At 39.7% G+C, this 21,285-nt stretch overlaps 1 protein-coding gene across 1 annotated transcript in view; it reads left to right on the top strand.

Annotated features, from left to right (window-relative positions):
- EFCAB3 (EF-hand calcium binding domain 3) overlaps window positions 1–21,285 on the top strand; it is a 467,300-nt gene that overhangs the window by 430,186 nt on the left and 15,829 nt on the right. Inside the window, exons 97-101 of the mRNA XM_086357127.1 lie at window positions 5,298–5,388; window positions 11,126–11,202; window positions 14,904–15,047; window positions 16,955–17,026; window positions 18,432–18,552. Coding sequence (XP_086213253.1) covers window positions 5,298–5,388; window positions 11,126–11,202; window positions 14,904–15,047; window positions 16,955–17,026; window positions 18,432–18,552 — 505 coding nt within the window. The remainder of the gene's footprint in view (window positions 1–5,297; window positions 5,389–11,125; window positions 11,203–14,903; window positions 15,048–16,954; window positions 17,027–18,431; window positions 18,553–21,285) is intronic.

The following is a 21,285-nucleotide window of genomic DNA, read 5'->3' as shown; positions in this document are numbered from 1 at the left end:
TACTTTACACCCATTAGGATGATTATAATTTTTTAAAAGACAGTAACAAGTGTTGATAAGAATGTGGAAATATTGGAATCCTCATGCATTGCTGATGGGAATGTAAAATGGTGCAGCTACTGTGGAAAAGTTTTGCAGTCCCCAAAATGTGAAACATAGTCCCCAAAACATGAAACCATATGACCAAGCAATTCCATTCCTAGCAATATGCCAAAGAGAAATGAAAACATATGTCCAAATATCCATCAAATTATGAATGGATAAACAAAATGTGGCATACACATAAATGGAATATTTATGTGTATAAATGGAATATTAATATTAATCCTAAAAAGGAATGAAGTACTGATACATGCCACAGTATATATGCACTTTGAAAGCATGATGCCAAGAGAAAGAAGACAGACTCAAAAGGCCACACATTCATAATGCTACTTATATATAGGCAAGTGTCCAGAGTAGGGCTATCTATGCAGTCAAAAGACGGATTAGCGGTTGCCCGGAGACAGTCACTGTGGGAGGAGAGAATGGGGAGTGGCCGTTAGTGGGTACAGGGTTTCTTTTTGGCTGATGGAACTGCTCTGGAATTAGGTAGTGGTAATGGTTGCACAACTTTGTAAATATACTAAAACCCACAAAATTGTACACTTTCAAAAGTGTGAATTTTATGGTATGTGAATTATAGTTTACTTTCTTTTGTAATTCCAGGACTGACCCAAAAACATATTTGCTAAAAAACAAAACAAAACCCACAAGTACTCAAAATCCATGCCTGTTTGCTTGTCAGGCTCTGTAAGTAGAAATAATAAACAATAGGCAGGCCCCAAACATAAGTCCTAACCCCAAAGCACCTTCCATCTATACAGTGCCTCAAGCTGTGGAACCCAGCTTATGTCCTGGGACCATCAACCCTACAGATAAATATCATACCAGTCCTCCAGTTTTAAACTATGAAAGATACACCTACCAGTAAATTAAGCGAAATCAGCCCTTCATCCCATTTGGTTCTAAATAGATGACTATTGATGTAACTAAATTATAATACATGTCTACTCCCCAGAATGGTTTAGTTCCTTATGTATTCCGCCTTATTAATTTCAATGATTACTGTCACCACTATTCACTCACAGTTACAGAAATCTGAATTTGAATGAAACTGTCCCACTTCCCTGTCAGCTACTTTAGGATAGGCATGCCATCTCTTTTTTTGTTTTTTGAGGTATGGATGGTTTACAATATTATATTAGTTTCAAGTGGACAACACAGTGAACCAAAATTTTATAGATTATACTCCACTTATAGTTATTATAAAGTATTGGCTATATTCCCTGTGTTGTACAATGTATCCTTATTTACTTTACACATAGTAGTTTGTGGAGAAGGCAATGGCACTCCACTCCAGTACTCTTGCCTGGAAAATCCCATGGACGGAGGAGCCTGGTAGGCTACAGTCCATGGGGTCACGAAGAGTCGGACATGAATAAGCGACTTCACTTTCACTTTTCACTTTCATGCATTGGAGAAGGAAATGGCAACCCACTCCAGTGTTCTTGCCTGGAGAATCCCAGGGACGGCCGAGCCTGGTGAGCTGCCATCTATGGGGGCGCACAGAGTCGGACACGACTGAAGCAACTTAGCAGCAGCAGCAGCAGTTTGTACCTCTTAATCCCCTACCCAGACATCACATTTTATAAGTCTTTTTATTTTCTGTACCTGCTGTTAGCAGGTGTCTGCTGAAGCAATGAAGGGGTGTGTGTATCCATTCACGTAACATCAGTAAGAGTCTAGCATGTGCCAAGTATTAGTCCAGGTGCTTGGGACAAAGCTCACTGCTCTTGTGGATCTTAATTTCTAGTGAAGAGATATACACAATAAACAAATAATAGTATGACCAAGATTACAGAGAAAATAAAGCAAAGAAAATGAGTATAGGAGATACTGTAAAAGGAGGAAGGTAATCAAGAAAGACCTCACTGATAAAGAGCATTTAAGCAAAAAGCTAAGGAGATTGGGGAGCAGAAATCTGGAGCAAGAACACTCCATGCAGAAGGAAGAGCAAGTGCAAAAGCACTCATGCAACAGCATGCTCGGAATACTTGAGAAAGAACAAAGAGGCCACTGTGGCTGCAACAGAGTGAGCAAGGGCAATGTAGGAGGAGATGAGGTCTTGAAGGGAGTGGGACCACCACACAGGCTATGCACTGTACAGTTTCAGGATTGTGCAGTGAGGTGTCCCTTGGGGGAAAGGGGTGATACAGGTGTGGGCAGTAGCCCTGAAGGCTAATGTAAAGGTTCCATTTTTGTTAATACTCTGAGTAACATAGGAAACTGAGGACTCGAACAGAGGCATCACATGATCTGGCTTAGTTTTTAGAAAATTTTCCTGGTTCCTGTGTGTAGAACAAACTTGGCAGGGGTGGATACAGCAAGAACAGAAGCAGGGAGACCAGTTAGGAGGTCTTTTGCAGTAATCCAGAGCAGGAAGTAGAGGTTGAGGTGGTAAGAGTGTTATAGTGATGAAAGCAGGGTCCTGAAGAGAGATGTGAACACCAGTGTATCACAGCAGCATTATTTATCACAGCTGAAAGATGGAAGCAACCCAAATGTCCATCAACAGATAAATAAATAAAAAGTGTGATATATATAATGGAATATTGTACATGTGCATGCATGCTAAGTCTCTTCAGTCACGTCCAACTCCTTGCAACCCTATGGACTGTAGCCCGCCAGGCTCCCCTTTCCATGGGATTCTCGAGGCAGGAATACTGGAGTGGGTTGCCTTGTCCTCCTCCAGGGGATCTTCCCAACCAAAGGATCAAATCTGAGTCTCTTATGTATCCTGCACTGGAGGTGGGTTCTTTTCCACTAGCACTGCCTGGGAAGCCCCATAATGAAATATTATTCATCCTTAAAAGGAAGTTCTGATACATTGTACAACATAGATGTACCTTGAGGATATTATGCTAAGTGAAATAAGCCAGTCACAAATACTGTATGATTCCACTTATGAGATTTCTAGAGTAGTCAAATTCCTAGAAACAGAAAGTACAATGGTGGTCATTATCTTCATTTTAAATCTTGGTAGCCCCTAACATAGTAAGCCCTAGTTAAATATTTGTTTAATTTATAAATTGAACCTTGTCTTTCTTTCCCTCTGTATAGTAGGCCCTAGTTAAATATTTGTTTAATTTATAAATTGAACCTTGTCTTTCTTTCCCTCTGTATGCCTAGCCACAATGAAAGGCAATGTACCAAGTTTGGAAAGACTAGGGTAAAGTCAAATTATGCACATAATAAATGAATCCCCCAGAGCAGGAAAAGAAAATCTCTAGAATTACAGCCAAGTGAAGCCTGAAACAACCTGAGGGGCTCAAGCTAAGCCTTTGCCAGAGGTATCTGTGCTTAGCCATTGTGAAAACTAGGGACACTTCCAACTTCTCTGCTTAGATGATTTAAATGCCAAGACCTGTCGGATCTTGAATACTAAAGTTAAAACAATTATAATGCTTTCTTTAATTGCTCTTTTAAAATCACTCTTTTCAGTAATACCATAGACTACAAATCTATGAGAGTTTGATTTTGTCCTTCTTTCTGGATATAAACAATTAATGAAATGGTTCTTAATCAGAATTCAACCAAAGCAATTGGTTAAAATTTTTTACTTGAACAACTTTCAATTCACAACTGTTTAGTGTGAAAATATGTTAATACAGAATTAAAAACAACAACTCCCCCTTCCCTGAAATCCCACCAGTGTCAAAATGTTCTGACTCTGTTACATACCCACACATAACCTACAGGTGCTGAATGAAGCACATTGAATTGAAATCACAATTACTCTAAAGCTGGAAGGAGCTTTTGGGTCATTCTCACCTGGGCCTGAGCCTGAGAAGTGAATGAGGTCACAGTTGTGTGATGGAACAAACCCTTTATTGGATTCTTAATCTGATTGAAGCCCAGAAGTTATAAGTAGCACCACTTAGAAGTAGGTAAATATCCAGATTGTATAGGAATCTATGAAGAGTCCTTTATTTTAAAGTCTATCATCTCAGTGAGAGATTGAAGGTAGTTTTTTAAAGTAATGGTTATTTTGAGCCATGAGGATGATTTCACAGCACCTTTCAACTGCCTAAATTGTCAAGCCTCTCCAGAGTTCCCAGCTCTGTGGTAGGTTTCTAGATTTTGAGCACATGTAGTTGAGTTATTTAGAAACAACAGTTTTCCAGAGAATGAGATAAAAACTTTGGAAAATTGAATTCTAACCAAACATTAGAGACTTTTTCTTCATGGTTTAATAGTATATGATAGTCTACTATTCCTAAGTCAGAACTCTATATTAAAAAGAGAAAAAGATCAACAATAAAAGGGGGAAACCCTACCAACCCAGCTTCTGGTCCACAGGTCCTGATTTATAAGCTATGCAGAAGTAGAAAGGAAGGACTAGGAAGACCATAGTGGTTGAGAGTCCATTCAGGAGGGTCTAAGGTAGCAAAACAGCATTATATCCCACACATATTCTTACTTTTAATAAAGACCAGTGGGTTCATAAGAACTGATTGGGCAGGGCTGGACCAGAAGGAACCTCTGGGAAAGCTACTTACTACCAGGTAGCTATCCAAGACACTAACAACTAGCAAATTGCAAATGCTATAATGTCTTGAGATGAAAAATAAATGTTGTCTTTAAACAATTTTTTCTAAATATTTCCAGGATGCTTTACCACTTATTTTTATATAGGATCAGAATAATACTAATATATTCAGGGGGCTTCCCTAACAGCACAGATGGTAAAGAATCCACCTGCAATGCAGGAGACCCCAGTTTGATCCGCTGGAGAAGGCATAGGCTACCCACTCCAGTATTCTTGGGCTTCCCTTAGGGCTCAGCTGGTAAAGAATCTGCCTGCAGTGTGAAAGACCTGGGTTCGATCCCTAGGTTGGGAAGATCCCCTGGAGACGGGAACGGCTACCCACTCCAGTATTCTGGCCTGGAGAATTCCATGGACTGTATAGTCCATGGGGTCGCAAAGAGTCGGACACACCTGAACGACTTTCACTTCACTATGAAGGAGGAGCAATGGCAAGAAATTTTGCTTAGAGATCTTGGGATACTAAAGGGGCCTGTCCACATGGCCTTCCAACTCCCAACATGCACATATCTCTCACTTGCATTTGTACATATTATCATTCTTTGAGGCCCAGGACTTCAAACTCCAGGTCCTGAGCTGGCAAAGTTGTAAAAGTATAGAAAAAAATTAATCTGTGATTTGATCCTTAATGGTATCTTCTGAATTCCAGACAGAGTTACTGGCCCCATGGCAGTTTCTGAAATTAAAGCAAAATTTAAACTGAATCCTTTAACAAAAGTACCCAACTTCCACAGTAGGAGGTAAGTTATGAATTTATTAAGATGATCTATATATTAAGATAAAGAATTATTATGATGAATATATTAAATACATAAAGGCTATAATGAAACAAGTGAGAAACCTCCTCATGGATCCATTCTGTGATAGTTAATTATAAAACAAAACATCTGAATTGAAGATAAATATTTTTTATGAAATATATATATATATATATATATATATATATATATATGTCCTTTTGACTAGAGAAACAAAGAGGGAGAATTCCTTAGTGGTCCAGTGGTTAGGACTTGGTGCTCTCACTGCTGAGGGCCCCAGTTTGATCTCTGGTCAGGGAACTGAGATCCCACAGCTGTGTGGTTCAGCAAAAAAGAAGAGAAACAAAGAGTTCTTCCAAACAAGAGGCTATTTTTGTGTGCTGGGACAGAATACTCCAGAGGGCTAGAGGTTGTCAGTTACACATTAAGACATATTAAGTATCAGTTTAAAGGAGAATGAATTTAGAGGATAATAAACTCCTAAGCGTCTGAATACAGAAAAAGAGTATGTAGCTCAAAAATGGCCAGTAAAATGAAATCTGTAAATTAACTCTGACTAACCTTGGGCTAAAGTTGGGATGGGGACTTCCCTGATGGTCCACTGGTTAAGACTCCAAGGGGGTTCAATCTCTGATCAGAGAACTGATCCCAAATGCCAAGTGGCTCAAAATATAAAAAGTAAAATGAAATTTTAAAAATAAAATTGGGAAGGGAGGTTTGCCTTTTTCTCAGTATGATTACTAAAATTCCAATAAACAGTAACCACTAATGACTGAAAGTAAAAGCCTGGTGCAAATTTTATCAGATCATAAGTCGAGAAGCCTCTCTCCTCTCTCACAATTATCCATTTTCCTTGTCATTTTGAGAGTGTTTCTCCTAATGTCCTTAACCGTGCATTTGCTACAAGAATGTATTACTAACTTTCTTTATTGGGACATGGGTAAGACAACCTTGTGTGTGTGTATGCATTCACACACGCACACACACACACACACACACACACATGCACACTCATTTGTGAACAACTCTTTGTGACCCCATGAACTGAGTCTGGCTGTCCATGGAATTTTCCAGGCAATAATACTGGAGTAGGTTGCCATTTCCTTCTCCAGGTTATCTTCCCAACTCAGGGACTGAAACCGAATCTCCTGCATTGGCAGCCAGCTTCTTTACCAGCTGAACCACCAGGGAACCCCAAGACCTTAGAGCAGCCAGATCCCTTGATCTCATTGTTCCTTTACCCTTTATTGCAAACTGCCTTTTGAAGTGGTGACTTCCTTGTTACTGAAAGTAGTCAAGCAAAGATTAGATAATATCACATGTAGAGGGAATTCCTACATGAGATGAGAAGCTATACTGGGTTCATTCCAAATCTAAAGTTTTTTGAACCTTTGAAACTCTGTAAAATAAAATAATTTTTTAAGTAAAAAAAAAAAAAAAACAACATTTCTCATGTTTGAGCAAAGATAAGGTTTGGAATTCTGCCAAGAGTATGTTTTTTTAATCGTAACTAATAAAGACTTCATAGAACCATTCAACTTCAGCATCTTCAGCATTACTGGTCGGGGCATAGGCTTGGATTACCTGATATTGAATGGTTTGCCTTGGAAACGAACAGAGATCATTCTGTCCTTTTTGAGATTGCATCCAAGTACTGCATTTCAGACTCTTGTTGACTATGATGGCTACTCCATTTCTTCTAAGGGATTCCTGCCCACAGTATATCTACTACTATACTATACAAATGATCTATACATCATTTGGCCTTGGAATACAGAATGAAGCAGGGCAAAGGCTAATAGAGTTTTGCCAAGAGAACACACTGGTCATAGCAAATACCCTCTTTCAACAGCACAAGAGAAGACTCTACACATGGACATCACCAGATGATCAACACCAAAATCAGATTGATTATATTCTTTCCAGCCAAAGATGGAGAAGCTCTATACAGTCAGCAAAAACAAGACCAAGAGCTGACTGTGGCTCAGATCATGAATTCCTTATTGCCAAATTCAGACTGAAATTGAATAAGTGGAGAAAACCACTAGATCATTCAGGTATGACATAAATCAAATCCCTTATGACTATACAGTGGAAGTGAGAAATAGATTTAAGGGACTAGATCTGATAGACAGAGTGCCTGATGAACTATGGACGGAGGTTCGTGACACTGTACAGGAGACAGGGATCAAGGCCATCCCCAAGAAAAAGAAATGCAAAAAAGCAAAATGGCTGTCTGAGGAGGCCTTACAAATAGCTGTGAAAAGAAGAGAAGTGAAAAGCAAAGGAGAAAAGGAAAGATATACCCATTTGAATGCAGAGTTTCAAAGAATAGCAAGGAGAGATAAGAAAGCCTTCCTTAGAGATCAGTGCAAAGAAAGAGGAAAACAATAGAATAGGAAAGACTAGAGATCTCTTTTAGAAAATTAGATTTACCAAGGGAACATTTGATGCAAAGATGGGGTCAATAAAGGACAGAAATGGTATACACCTAACAGAAACAGAAGATATTAAGAAGAGGTGGCAAGAATAAACAGAACTGTACAAAAAAGATCTTCATGACCCAGATAATCACGATGGTGTGATCACTGACCTAGAGCCAGACATCCTGGAATGTGAAGTCAAGTGGGCCTTAGAAAGCATCACTACGAACAAAGCTAGTGGAGCTGATGGAATTCCAGTTGAGCTATTTCAAATCCTGAAAGACGATGCTGTAAAACTGCTGCACTCAATATGCCAGCAAATTTGGAAAATTTAGCAGTGGCCACAGGACTGGAAAAGGTCAGTTTTCATTCCAACCCCAAAGAAAGGCAATGCCAAAGAATGCTCAAACTACTGCACAACTGCACTCATCTCACACGCTAGTAAAGTAATGCTCAAAATTCTCCAAGCCAGGCTTCAGCAATACATGAACCATGAACTTCCAGATGTTCAAGCTGGTTTTAGAAAAGGCAGAGGAACCAGAGATCAAATTGCCAACATCTGCTGGATCATCGAAAAAGCAAGAGAGTTCCAGAAAAAACATCTATTTCTGCTTTATTGACTATGCCAAAGGCTTTGACTGTGTGGATCACAATAAACTGTGGAAAATTCTGAAAGAGATAGGAATACCAGACCACTGACCTGCCTCTTGAGAAGCCTGTATGGAGGTCAGGAAGCAACAGTTAGAACTGGACATGGAACAACAGACTGGTTCCAAATAGGAAAAGGAGTATGTCAAGGCTGTATATTGTCACCCTGCTTATTTAACTTATATGCAGAATACATCATGAGAAACGCTGGGCTGGAGGAAGCACAAGCTGGAATCAAGATTGCTGAAAGAAATATCAATAACCTCAGATATGCAGATGACACCACCCTTGTGGCAGAAAGTGAAGAACTAAAGAGCCTCTTGCTGAAAGTGAAAGAGGAGAGTGAAAAAGTTGGCTTAAAGCTCAACATTCAGAAAACGAAGATCATGGCATCCGGTGCCATCACTTCATGGCAAATAGATGGGGAAACAGTGGGAACAGTGTCTGACTTTATTTTGGGGGGCTCCAAAATCACTGCAGATGGTGACTGAAGCCATGAAATTAAAAGATGCTTGCTCCTTGGAAGGAAAGTTATGACCAACCTAGATAGCATATTGAAAAGCAGAGACATTACTTTGCCAACAAATGTCATGTCGTCAAAGCTATGGTTTTTCCAGTGGTCATGTATGGATGTGAGAATTGGACTATCAAGAAAGCTGAGTGCCAAAGAATTTATGCATTTGAATTGTGGTTGTTGGAGAAGACTCTTGAGAGTCCTTTGGACTGCAAGGAGATCCAACTAGTCCATCCTAAAGGAAATCAGTCCTGGGTGTTCATTGGAAGAACTGATTTTGAAGCTGAAACTCCAATATTTTGACCACCTGATGCGAAGAGCTGACTCATTTCAAAAGACGCTGATGTTGGGAAAGATTGAAAGTAGGAGGAGAAGGGGATGACAGAGGATGAGATGGTTAGACGGCATCACAGACTCAATGGACACGAGTTTGGGTAAACTCCAGGAGTTGGTGATGGACAGGGAGCCCTGGCGTGCTGCAGTTCATGGGATCTCAAAGAGTCAGAGACGACTGAGCAACTGAACTGAACTGAATAAAGACATGAGATGATTCCCTTGAGGAGGGCCTGACAACCCACTCCAGTGTTCTTGCCTGGAAAATTTCAAGGACAGAGGAGCCTGGTGGCCTCCATGGGGTCACAAAGAGTCAGACACAACTGAGCGACGGAGCACAATAAGATTGCATTGCCTGGCCTTCTACTTTCCTCTTGCTTCTTAAGAACTTCATATTTCTCCATCTACTGCATCATTTATATCATGCGAAAGTAATCTGTTTATATTTAGAATTATAAACAATGAATATAAAATAACCTGAGTAAAGGTATCAAGTCAGTAATAAAAAGCAAACACCAGAAGAAATCAATGTTAGTAAAAGCTGTGAAAATAAGACTAATTAGATAAAACTCCATGTCAAAAATGTTGAGATTAGTGCACTTTGAGACCTTATCACCTTCTTTTTTCCCAGGTCCCTCTTTAAAAATGAGCTGATGAATTAACTAGATACTGTAGAGGAAACTACATTCATAAACCATAATTTTTTAATCTAACTTCTATGTTTATATTTCTTCTAGTTTTACTTTTTAAATTTATTATTGTAAAAGCACAAAAACTGAGAGATTACATATTTCTTAAAACCTTTAGTTCTACGAGTGTCAAAACTAAATGTTGGGTGGGGATATATGTGTACTTACAGTAGATTCACATGGTTGTTCAGCAGAAACTAACATAATGTTGTAAAGCAATTGTCCTCCAATTAAAAATATATTTTTAAAAAATAGAAAAAAATTTAAAACCAGATGTATTTTAAATAAAATATATCCATAAAATTGTGTTTATTATAAATTTATTATTAAATTACCATATTATTAAAAATCCAATTTTGCATAATACATTTTTATGTTCCTAAAATAATAACACATCACTGCAGATATATATAAAATAATCCCCAAAGTATTCATCTTCTCCTTTTTTTCAGATCTTATTTTCTGAGGAAACAAAAGGTCATCAGGGTTCCAAACTTTCCAGAACTGTTCTCCCTTGATGAGAGATGTTAATAGATAGATATAGTTGACATGAGACACTGAGCAGCAGGGGGAGGTGGGAGATCGGCAGAAATCAATCTACTGCTCTCTCCCCATATGCTGGTAAAAATACAGTTTGGCAAAGTTGTAAAATAAACATGAAAGCAAAAGTTTTGCTATAAGTATATTCATCATAATAAGATTATTTAAACATTAAAAATTTGAAACAACTTATATTTCTAACAATAGGAATCGTGTAAGGCTTATATTCTTCAGCACTGGAGTCAAATAAACCTGGATTTGAATCCCAGGGCTTCCATTTATTATCTTTATGACTCAGGACAAGTTATTTAATCCCTCTGAGCCTCAGTTTCCTCTTGTAAAATGGAAGAAATAAAAAATTTTAAGGGGTTAGGATGATGGGCAAGTCTAGGGCAGACGAGGACCTCCATAACCAATATCACTGCCCATCCTGTGGCTATTGGCAATTGACAGTAACAGGACCCTTAGGTAGTGTGACTCGATATATTTTGGTACTTACAGCCACTCCAGTCAGCAAAAACTGATGAATGGAACTAATATTTGCTGGTTTCAATACACATCTCTTTCCTCAGGGATAAAGATTTACCAGGACTTCTGCCATGTCAATTACAGCACAAAGAAAGGAAGTTGAGCCCTTCACAAATGCGAGGTAATGAGAACCATGCTCTAATTAGTATGAAACAACTAATTAGTATAAACATCTAACAAGTTGTTTCATAGGGGTATAGATGAACAATTCTAAAACTATTGTACATGTATACATAGGTTGAATATGTAAGTGACCGAATGGTAGATGGTGGGATCCAGGTTTCTCTCTGTTGGAGTGAGAGGTTTCAGATAAACAAGGGGAGAAGGCTAAAGTGAAACAGTGGAACTGGATTAGAGTGAGAGGTCAGTATAAACTCATGTTTAGCTTAATATGGATGCAGATGGCTAGATCAAGAAATAGAGATACGTGTATGTACACGGGTTAGTATATGTACATATACTTGCTAGCTCTGTTTGCTGAGAAGACAGAAGCACTGACACCCCCATAGCCGCAAGCATACCTAGCACCTAGATCGTGATTTCCAGGGTCAGTCTCCTGTCAAAGAACCAGAGTTCCTTGGACAAATGGCTGATTTGAGGGCTTGGACGGAGAATATACAAGATGAACATGGAACATCTTGCAGTGCCAGAAAGTTAGGAGATGCTCAGAATGCAAAAGAACAGGAGCGTGTCAAGGGATACAGAAGCCAACCTTAAAGACCTCCCAACAGCCAGAGCTGGAACAGTTTGAGCAATAAAATGAATAGTAGTGGATTATAACTCAAAGCATTAAAAAAAATTGATGTCCCTAATATAAATATAAATGACAAAATAAATGATTGAGTTTTTTAAATGAAGAAGATACCAATCTCTCTTACAAAAGAAATCCAAATAGTGTATTAATAGATACTACCTCTTCCAGGAGGTGGAGCTTAATTCCCCATTCCCCTGGGCCCTCTGTCCCTTTAACCTAGACTACCCTTAGCGACTTGCTTTCAAAGAGTAGAATATGAAAAGGAAAGGAAAGAAATTTACACTGGAAAAATCTGACAGACCTCAGATTTTTACCTGAAGTTACCTCATCAGTGATAAGTCATGTTGATAGCCTTGACATAATGATGAGAACAGCACTTCACTTCTGTGGTTTCCCTTCCCCAAACCCATAATCTCAGGCTAACCAGGGATTTCCTTGGAAGGAATGATGCTAAAGCTGAAACTCCAGTACGTTGGCCACCTCATGTGAAGAGTTGACTCATTGGAAAAGACTCTGATGCTGGGAGGGATTGGGGGCAGGAGAAGAAGGGGATGACAGAGGATGAGATGGCTGGATGGCATCACTGACTCGATGGACGTGAGTCTGAGTGAACTCCGGGAGTTGGTGATGGACAGGGAGGCCTGGCGTGCTGCTATTCATGGGGTCGCAAAGAGTCGGACACGACTGAGCAACTGAACTGAACTGAACTGAACCATGAGAAAAACAGCAGAAAAACCCAAATTGAAGGACTTCCACAAAACACCTGAATAACACTCCTCAAAAGTTGCAAGAGTGTCAGCAAAAAAAAAAAAAGGAAAGACTGATAAACTGTTAGAGAGAAGAGGCCCAAAAAACATGACAACTAAATGTAATAATGTGGTGTGGACAGGATCCTGGAACAGGAAAAGAGTGGAGGGAAGAACCAGTAGAATCCAAATAACGTGTGCAGTTTAGTTACTAGTACTATCCCAATGTTGGCTTCGTGATGTGACAAATGTACTATAGTAATGTTAGATGTTAATGATACAGGAATCTACAGGAACTCTCTGTGCTCTCTTTGCAACTACATCTAAAATCAATCTGAAATCAAAAATAAATTTTTAAACATAGCCCCACATAACATCACCTCTCTGACCTCTCCTACTCCATTCCTCTTGCTCACTCTGCTCCAGCCACACTGGCATCCTTGCTGTTCCTGGAATGTGCTGGGCCCATTCCCCTAGGATCTTTGCTCTAGCTCTTCCCTCTGCCTAGTTCTCTCTTCCCTTCCTCCAGATACCCACTCTCTCACCTTTCAAGTCTTTGCTCAAATCTTACCTTTTAATACAAGCGACCTATCTTTCAATCCCTAGAAATCCTAAACCCCCAACCCTGTGTTATTTTTTTTTTCCATAGCACTTACCACCTTCTAACACGCTCTCTAACTTACCTATTTACTATGTTTGTATAAGAGCAGAAGCTTTATTTAGTGCACTAATGTATCCCAGGCACTTAGAGCAGCACCTGGCACATAGAGGCATGTAGTAAGTACTTGTTGATTAAGCTTCATGAATGCCTACTACAAGCCAGAAGTATTGGGAGGAAAAAAAGAAACATAGTTTTTTTTGTTTTTTTTTTTTCTGGAACTATCCAGAGATAGTTCCAGCCCTTGAGAAGCCTGCCTTATATCAAAGGAGAAATATGTTAATTTTTCACATAACTATAGGGCAGTAACATGTATAATATCATATAAGAAACAAATCGCCAGTCCAGGTTCGATACAGGATGCTTGGGGCTGGTGCACTGGGATGACCCGGAGGGATGGTACGAGGAGGGAGGTGGGATGAGGGTTCAGGATGGGGAACAAGTGTACGCCTGTGGCGGATTCATGTTGATGTGTGGCAGAACCAATACAATATTGTAAAGTAATTAGCCTCCAATTAAAATAAATAAATTTAAATTAAAAAAAATAATTTCTATAGAATTAATCACTCTTGTACATAGAGGTACTAAAACTCGAATGCAATATGAAATCTTTTATTCTGGTGCCACTTAGCGACTACCTTGTTCTGGATTTACCCCTTCATTTACTAATTTGGGGCTTTCCTGGTGGTTCAGATGGTATAAAGTCTGCCAGCAAGGCTGGAGACCTGAGTTCAATCCCTGGGTTGGGAAGATCCCCTGAAGAGGGCAGTGGCAACCTCCTCCAGTATTCTTGCCTGGAGAATTCCATGGACAGAGGAGCCTAGTGGGCTATATAGTCCATGGGGTCTCAAAGAGTCGAACAGGACTGAACAACTAACACTTTACTAATTTTAGAAAATATATACCTAATTTTGACTCCAGTTAATGCCTTGAGTTCTTCTTTGAAAAAACTTTGAGTCTGTACAGAACATTCAGACCTCTCAGTTCTATGTAAGTCAGAAGTCAGATGGGCTCTCCTGGTTCCTCTTCACTGGGGTCTTACAAGGCCAAAATGAAGGTGTTGGCCAGCCTGGCCTTTTATCTGGAGGCTCTGGAGGAGCATCCACTTAGTGGCTTGTTCAGGTTTTTGGCAGAATGCGGTTCCTTGCAGTCATAGGGCTCAGGTCCCAACTTCCTTGCTGGCTGTTACCCAGGAGTCTCTCTCAGTCCCTTAAGTCTACCTAAATTCCACATCACCTACCCTCTCCATCTTCAAACCAGCAACAACCTGTCAAATCCACCTGCTTTGAATCTCTCACTTCTGCCACATCTCTCTTGCTTCATAAGGGATCCATTCAGATAATCCAGGATAATCTACCTTAATTACATCTGCAAAATCCCTTCTGTCATGTAAAGCAATACATTCACAGGTTCTAGGAATTAGAGTGCGAAAAATTTTCAAAAGCCATTTTTGCCTACATTTTGCTTTTCCACCAAGTAGTTTAATCTAGTTCAAATCTCATGGAAGGACACTGTTCTTTATAAGAAATGCCTATTAAGTACACAGATTTCTCTAAATGCGTTTTCAGAACATGACCTCCAATCAACAGTATTGTCTGTCCCAGTTCCATTAGAATATGTGTTTATTCTTAAATAACTGTCTTAACTTAATTCTATTTCCCCAGCTTTCCAAGATGCCTACAATTTCTTTAACAAGGATAAAACTGGCTGTATTGATTTACATGGAATGATGTGCACTTTAGCTAAGTTGGGAATGAATCTAACGAAGCACGATGTCCATAATGAATTAAGATGTGCTGATATTGATCGTGAGTTTGACTTGTCATTTTTTTGTAGAAGGTTTTTATAAATACATTTTTCTCTCAAACTAAACATGAGAAATGTTTCTCTCAAAATAAACATGAGAAGTAAGCCTCATTTATTTGCCAAAAGTACATATATGTGTTTCTCTTTAAAGTTATCAGTGAGGTATGTGTATAAGTTATGAAATTGAATTAAAGCTACAAAATGGGCTAGTTTTTGAAAAAGCCTGTGTGGAAACCAAAAGTGACTTGTATTTAATATCAGATTCAGATTACCTGTCATAATATACATTTTGGAGAGTATCTTGAAATAACAGAAAGACATTGACAATTTCAAAAATAACCTGTTACTGTTACTCAAAAACTGGACTCACCTCTTACTGGGTGTTGAGCCAAAAGACACAACCAAGCCTAAGAGCAGAAGAAGGGAGGATTCATTACTTGCAATAAGTAAGGAGAACACTGAGGATATTTCCCAAAGCAATTTCTCCCCAACTGCAATATTGGAGAGGTTTTTAAGCTAAGGATGCATACCTATTCATGGAGGGGCTTGAGCAAAGGAGTATGCAGCACAGAACTGGGGCAAAGGTCAAACAGAGCCCAGCCTCTAGTTGATGGAGGTCATGCTGGTCAGCAAAGGTCAGCATCTACCATCCTGAGGCTCTAGGTAGTTTGGTGGTTTAGAGCTCAAGGGGGTTTGGATCCTGCAAAACAGCTCAAGAATGTGCTTCAGGCTAATCTTTACCTTAGAAACTGAAGTGGGAGTCTTTACAACTGATATATTATCTCCTGGTAATACCTGTTTGGTTTTACATTCTTCATTCCTTTAAAATAATTAACTATGTAACTCAGCTGGTAAAGAATTGCCTGCAATGCAGGAGACTTGGGTTCGATCCCTGGGTTGGGAAGAACCCCTGGGAGAATGGAAAGGCTGCCCACTCCAGTATTCTGACCTGGAGAATTCCATGGACTGAATGGTCCATGGAGTCACAAAGAATCAGACATGACTGAGTGACTTTCACTCACTTCACTAGAATATAGCTTATTCTTCTACAAGGACAAGCACTGTGGCCAGATTTAGATGACAAAATGGCTTAGGCCTAAGGTGACTTCTCTTATATCAAGATGCTGCTGCTGCTAAGTCGCTTCAGTTGTGTCCGACTCTGTGCGAACCCATAGACGGCAGCCCACTAGGCTCCTCTGTCCCCTGGATTTTCCAGGCAAGAATACTGGAGTGGGTTGCCATTTCCTTCTCCAATGCATGAAAGTGAAAAGTGAAAGTGAAGTCTCTCAGTCATGCCCGACTCTTAGCGACCCCATGGACTGCAGCCTACCAGGCTCCTCTGTCCATGGGATTTTCCAGGCAAGAGTACTGTAGTTAGGTCTAGTTTTCTTCTTCCCAGAATGCTCTACCATATCTGCCTGCATTAGCAAGGATATCCAAGCCCTTTGTTTCTGTTTGAATCATAATGGTACAAATCTTCCTTCCATCACTAGAGCTACCTATATTGAATCTTAAATGCCACACCACTTTTATTGATATTTTTTTAAGCATGTAAGTAGTGTTTTCTTTGGATACTAGTGGTTAGTAGCCCAAGCTGGTATGTTGTGTGGAATAAGTATTCAGCACAATACCTTTTCCCACCACACCCCACTCACCTGCCAGTGTCCCAGTCAATCAGCAGCACCCTTCATGGGAGTCAGTCACCATTTAATTGAAGTGTCACTTGTTTCCACTAACTCTGCCCAAATTTTTATCCTTTCATTGAAACACACTCTAATAGCAGTTGTTATCCTTTAATTTTAGAGGAAAGGGGTACAATTCAGGGATAGCCTAATAATAAAATATAGAGATATATGTGAAATGGGAAGGTGAATATAGCCTTGTTCTGACCCTTGGATCTCTGTTGCAGAGGATGGGAAGGTGAACTTCTCAGACTTTTTAAAGGTGCTAACAGATAAGAACCGCTTCCTTAAGGCTGTGGGTAAGTATGTTGCTAAATAGATGGCAGTGGGGTAGTTGCAATTCACTGCATAGTAAATATTGTTCCTTTAGACCTCCAATCAGGCAGGTGTAGTCTGGGATGTGATTTACTTTTGTACTGCTTCTCTTAAAACAAATTTTGCTAAGGAAATTGATACAGTTTTAGAATTTTAACTTAAATCCATCAAGTCCTTCTGCAGGACACACTGCTTTTTGGACTTGAGTGAGAACCGTCAGGCAGTGGTGTAGAAAATTTTGGTCACCTTTTATATTTATCTACCACTCCAGTATTCTTGCCTGGAGAATTCCATGGACAGAGGAGCCTAGCAGGCTATGGTCCATGGACTTGCAGAGATGGACACAACTGAGCGACCTACACTTTATATTACTTTAATTCTTTACCAAATGCATGTGCTACTTTGGGAGGTACTACTCTTACAAAAGAAAAATGTATACCTATAGCACTGTAAATGTTTGGGGCTTCCCCAGTGGCTCAGGCAGTAAAGAATCTGCCTGCAATGCAGGAGACCTGGGTTCGATTCCTGAGTTGGGAAGACCTCCTGGAGGAGGAAATGGCAATCCACTCCAGTATTCTTGCCTAGAGAATTCCATGGACAAAGGAGCCTGGTGGGCTACAGTCCATGGGCTAAGTGACCAACACTTTCATTTCATATATTTTTAGGAAAACGCTGTCTCTCTCATGCATATTTGGGTATAGATAATTCACTATTCTTGAAAAAATCTTCCTCACCCCAATAAACCTCTGCCCTCAGTGTGAGAGCAGGAGAGTCTGCTGGAGGTTCCAGAACATGTTCTCACACAAGGTTTAAACAACTTGGAGATACACTCAAATTATTGCTATTAGTTCTCCATGGTTTGTTTACAAGTTTAACAAGCTGCCTTGGAAAATCTGACCTTATTCATATCATGTTTTCCAGATAAATACATTCCAAATTCCAGATACTGTATACAGTTTTTAAAAAGACATCCTTTCATAAGCTATGAACTGTCTTAGTATAAACAGAAGTTACTGTTTCAAGTATCGCTATAGTAACAAGGGTTTGCCTGCACACCAGAGTTATGTTTATCAGCAGTTCCTTTTCATAGACGAACGGAACAATAGTCCTTAACACATAATTCATGTTTATGTTAAATGTATTACTACATTTACTTAGAAGTCACTGAACTAAAAGTATTTCATTTTAAATCCCATGATTATTTTGTCTGTTCAGTAATCAAAATGACCTTCCTGCCAAACAGAACAGACTTCTAATGTTTGTTTATAATTCTTTAGTTTTTGACTTGGTTTTAATATTGTATATACAGTAAAATGACTGTCACTTTAACACTTTTTATGATAATTTTTTTTCAGAAGGCATTTTGAATCTTTTTTTTCCCCTCCATAGTTCCAGAAAAGGGGACCTGTTTAGATTTAGCTGGCAACCCAGGGATCCTGTTGTTTGAAATCCTATCAAAGCTTATAGAGACTTCAGCCTTACCCAAAAAGGCAATATCGGAAATAGTAAGGTAGGTGGCAAAGGAACAAAAATGACTTCAGCAACACTTAGGAGGACTTTACAAGGCAACTGCCTCTCCCTGACATCCTAACATCTCCACAGATCTGCCCCGAAACAAGGAGAAGGTGCGCAGGCAGCTAGCTACTCATGTGCCGCAACATGAGACCTCATAGCACTGCCTAGTTCTGAAACTGCAAGGCTGATTCAGACCATCTCAGGACCCCACTGAGAGCCTAAGATAGCCCAGAAAGTTCAGCTTCGGAAGTTCCCTAGTGGCCTGGTGGTTAAGATTCCAGGCTTTCAGTGTGGTGACCCAGGTTCAATCCCTGATAAGGGAACTGAGATCCTGCAAGCCCAGCAACATGACCAAAAAAATAAAAGTTCAGCTTCTCCTGCTCTGGGCTGGAAAACTACAGAGGAATAAGACTGTTCTGGAATGACTTGGGGTGAGCTTGGAAACTGAGTTTGAATGTAAGATACTCCCATTCACTCTGGATCTCTCGGGAGCTCTGAAAAAGTCCTTTGGGACAAAGGGCAGCAATGTCATACCTCCCAAAGTAGTCTTTGGACTGGAGCAGAGCCAAAATTAGACTTTAGAATAGGATAAGGGAATATTCTCACACCCAAATGTGTTTATTCCAGCAAATGTCACTAGAGGTACATTTCCTCAATATAGTTCTATCATGGTATTGCAAAAATTAAATGTTGCCATTATCAGTCTTTTCAAAGCATTCTACTTTGAAAAGCATTATTCTTTCAAAGAATTCTACTATCCCACTTAAAGAGATTTAAAATTATAGAATACCACCAACAATGTAAAATATCCTCTGCTCCTCAACAGGTAATTTCTTTATACTGTCCCCCACCTCGATCAGATGTAGAACAGAGGGTATGCAACATTCTACACTTCATTCCAAGTCAAATACATGTGTTAAATCACTGATATTGGTACACAAATGTATCACATTCTTAACCTCTGAGCCTCAGTTTCCTCATCTGTAGAATGAGAATAGTAATACCTGTAACACAATTATAGGGCAATTGTAAGGACATCTGGTAATGCAGGTACACTGCTTAGCAAACATAAGACCTCAATGAATGTTAACTATTATCATTATGTGTTATGTATATGGGCTTCCCTGGTGGATCAGAAGGTAAAGAGTCTACCTGCAATGCAGAAGACCTGGGTTCGATACCTGGGTTGGGAAAATCCCTTGGAGAAGGCAATGGCTACCCACTCCAGTATTCTTGCCTGAATTCCATGGACAGAAGAGCCTGGCAGGCTATAGTTCGTGGAGTTGCAAGAGTCAGACATGACTAAGCGACTAACACTTTCACTTTCACCTATGTATATAAGCATAGAATATACATATTATCTATTCTAATCCTCACATACTTGGCAATGAAGATCCCACATGCTGCAACTAAGACCCAGTACAGCCAAATTGAAAAAAAAGAAGAGAACCAGGATAGTAAGGAATAGAGAAACCAAGGTCACAGATAAATTCAACAGGAGAGGTTTTATACCAGTATTAAATACTAAAGTGAGGCCAGGTAAAATGAGGACTGAATGGATGGAATTAGCTTTGGTAGTTTAAGAAATCGTAAGTGAACTTCAGTTCCAAAAGGGTGATGGGAAGAAAGCCAAGGTTTAGAGGGTTAAAAAATAGCAGTCATGTTAAATATACTAGAATAAGTGCATGTTTTAACTTTTTCTCCCTTCTGAAATTGCACTAAAATAATAGTAAAAGCATCTTAGAGGGCATAAAAACAGGAATAAGAGCTGAAAAATGATATCAACATAATTGGAAGTTGGACAGGAAATGAATGACTCTTTATAGGCTAGTGAGATCAGAAGAAGCTTAAACTTGAATGGCTTCAGTAGAGAAGGTCAAGAAGCAAGCCAGTTCTCACTGCAGAACACTTGAAACACTCAGGAATTGAGACACTAGGAACCTCTAAAGGCAGCAGAGGTGTCAGTCAGTCAGCTCAGTTGCTCAGTCGTGTCTGACTCTTTGTGACCCCATGAATCACAGCATGCCAGGCCTCCCTGTCCATCACCAACTCCTGGAATTTACCCAAACTAATGTTCATCAAGTTGGTGATGCCATCCAGCCATCTCATCTTCTGTCGTCCCCAATCCCCATCCTCTCCTCCTGCCCCCAATCTCTCCCAGCATCAGGGTCTTTTCCAATGAGTCAACTTTTCGCATGAGGTGGCCAAAGTATTGGAGTTTCAGCTTCAGCATCAATGCCTGATGAACTATGGACAGAGGTTCATGACATTGTACAGGAGACAGGGATCAAGACCATCCCCGTGGAAAAGAAATGCAAAAAAGCAAAATGGCTGTCTGAGGAGGCCTTACAAAGAGCTGTGAAAAGAAGAGAAGCAAAAAGCAAAGGAGAAAAGGAAAGATATAAGCATCTGAATGCAGAGTTCCAAAGAATAGCAAGGAGAGATAAGAAAGCCTTCCTCAGCGATCAATGCAAAGAAATAGAAGAAAACAACAGAATGGGAAAGACTAGTGATCTCTTCAAGAAAATTAGATTTACCAAGGGAACATTTCATGCAAAGATGGGCTCGATAAAGCAGAGGTGTAGGGAGCCCAGAATACAAATACTAGTTGAAAGTAGCATTGAGAAGCAGGTTGACCCTTAGATTCCTCTCTCTAACCCCACACAACCAAGTGACTGCTTGGCAGTTAACTCTCTGAAGAGGTTGTACCAGAAAGATTGTTTGGGCT

This window comes from Bos grunniens, chromosome 19 (assembly GCF_055505025.1).
Source record: "Bos grunniens cultivar Pamir isolate PY7600 chromosome 19, Bosgru_T2T1.0, whole genome shotgun sequence".
Classification (NCBI taxonomy): domain Eukaryota; kingdom Metazoa; phylum Chordata; class Mammalia; order Artiodactyla; family Bovidae; genus Bos; species Bos grunniens.
The sequence above is the reverse complement of the archived record's forward strand: the minus strand, read 5'-3'. Positions and strand labels throughout refer to the sequence as shown.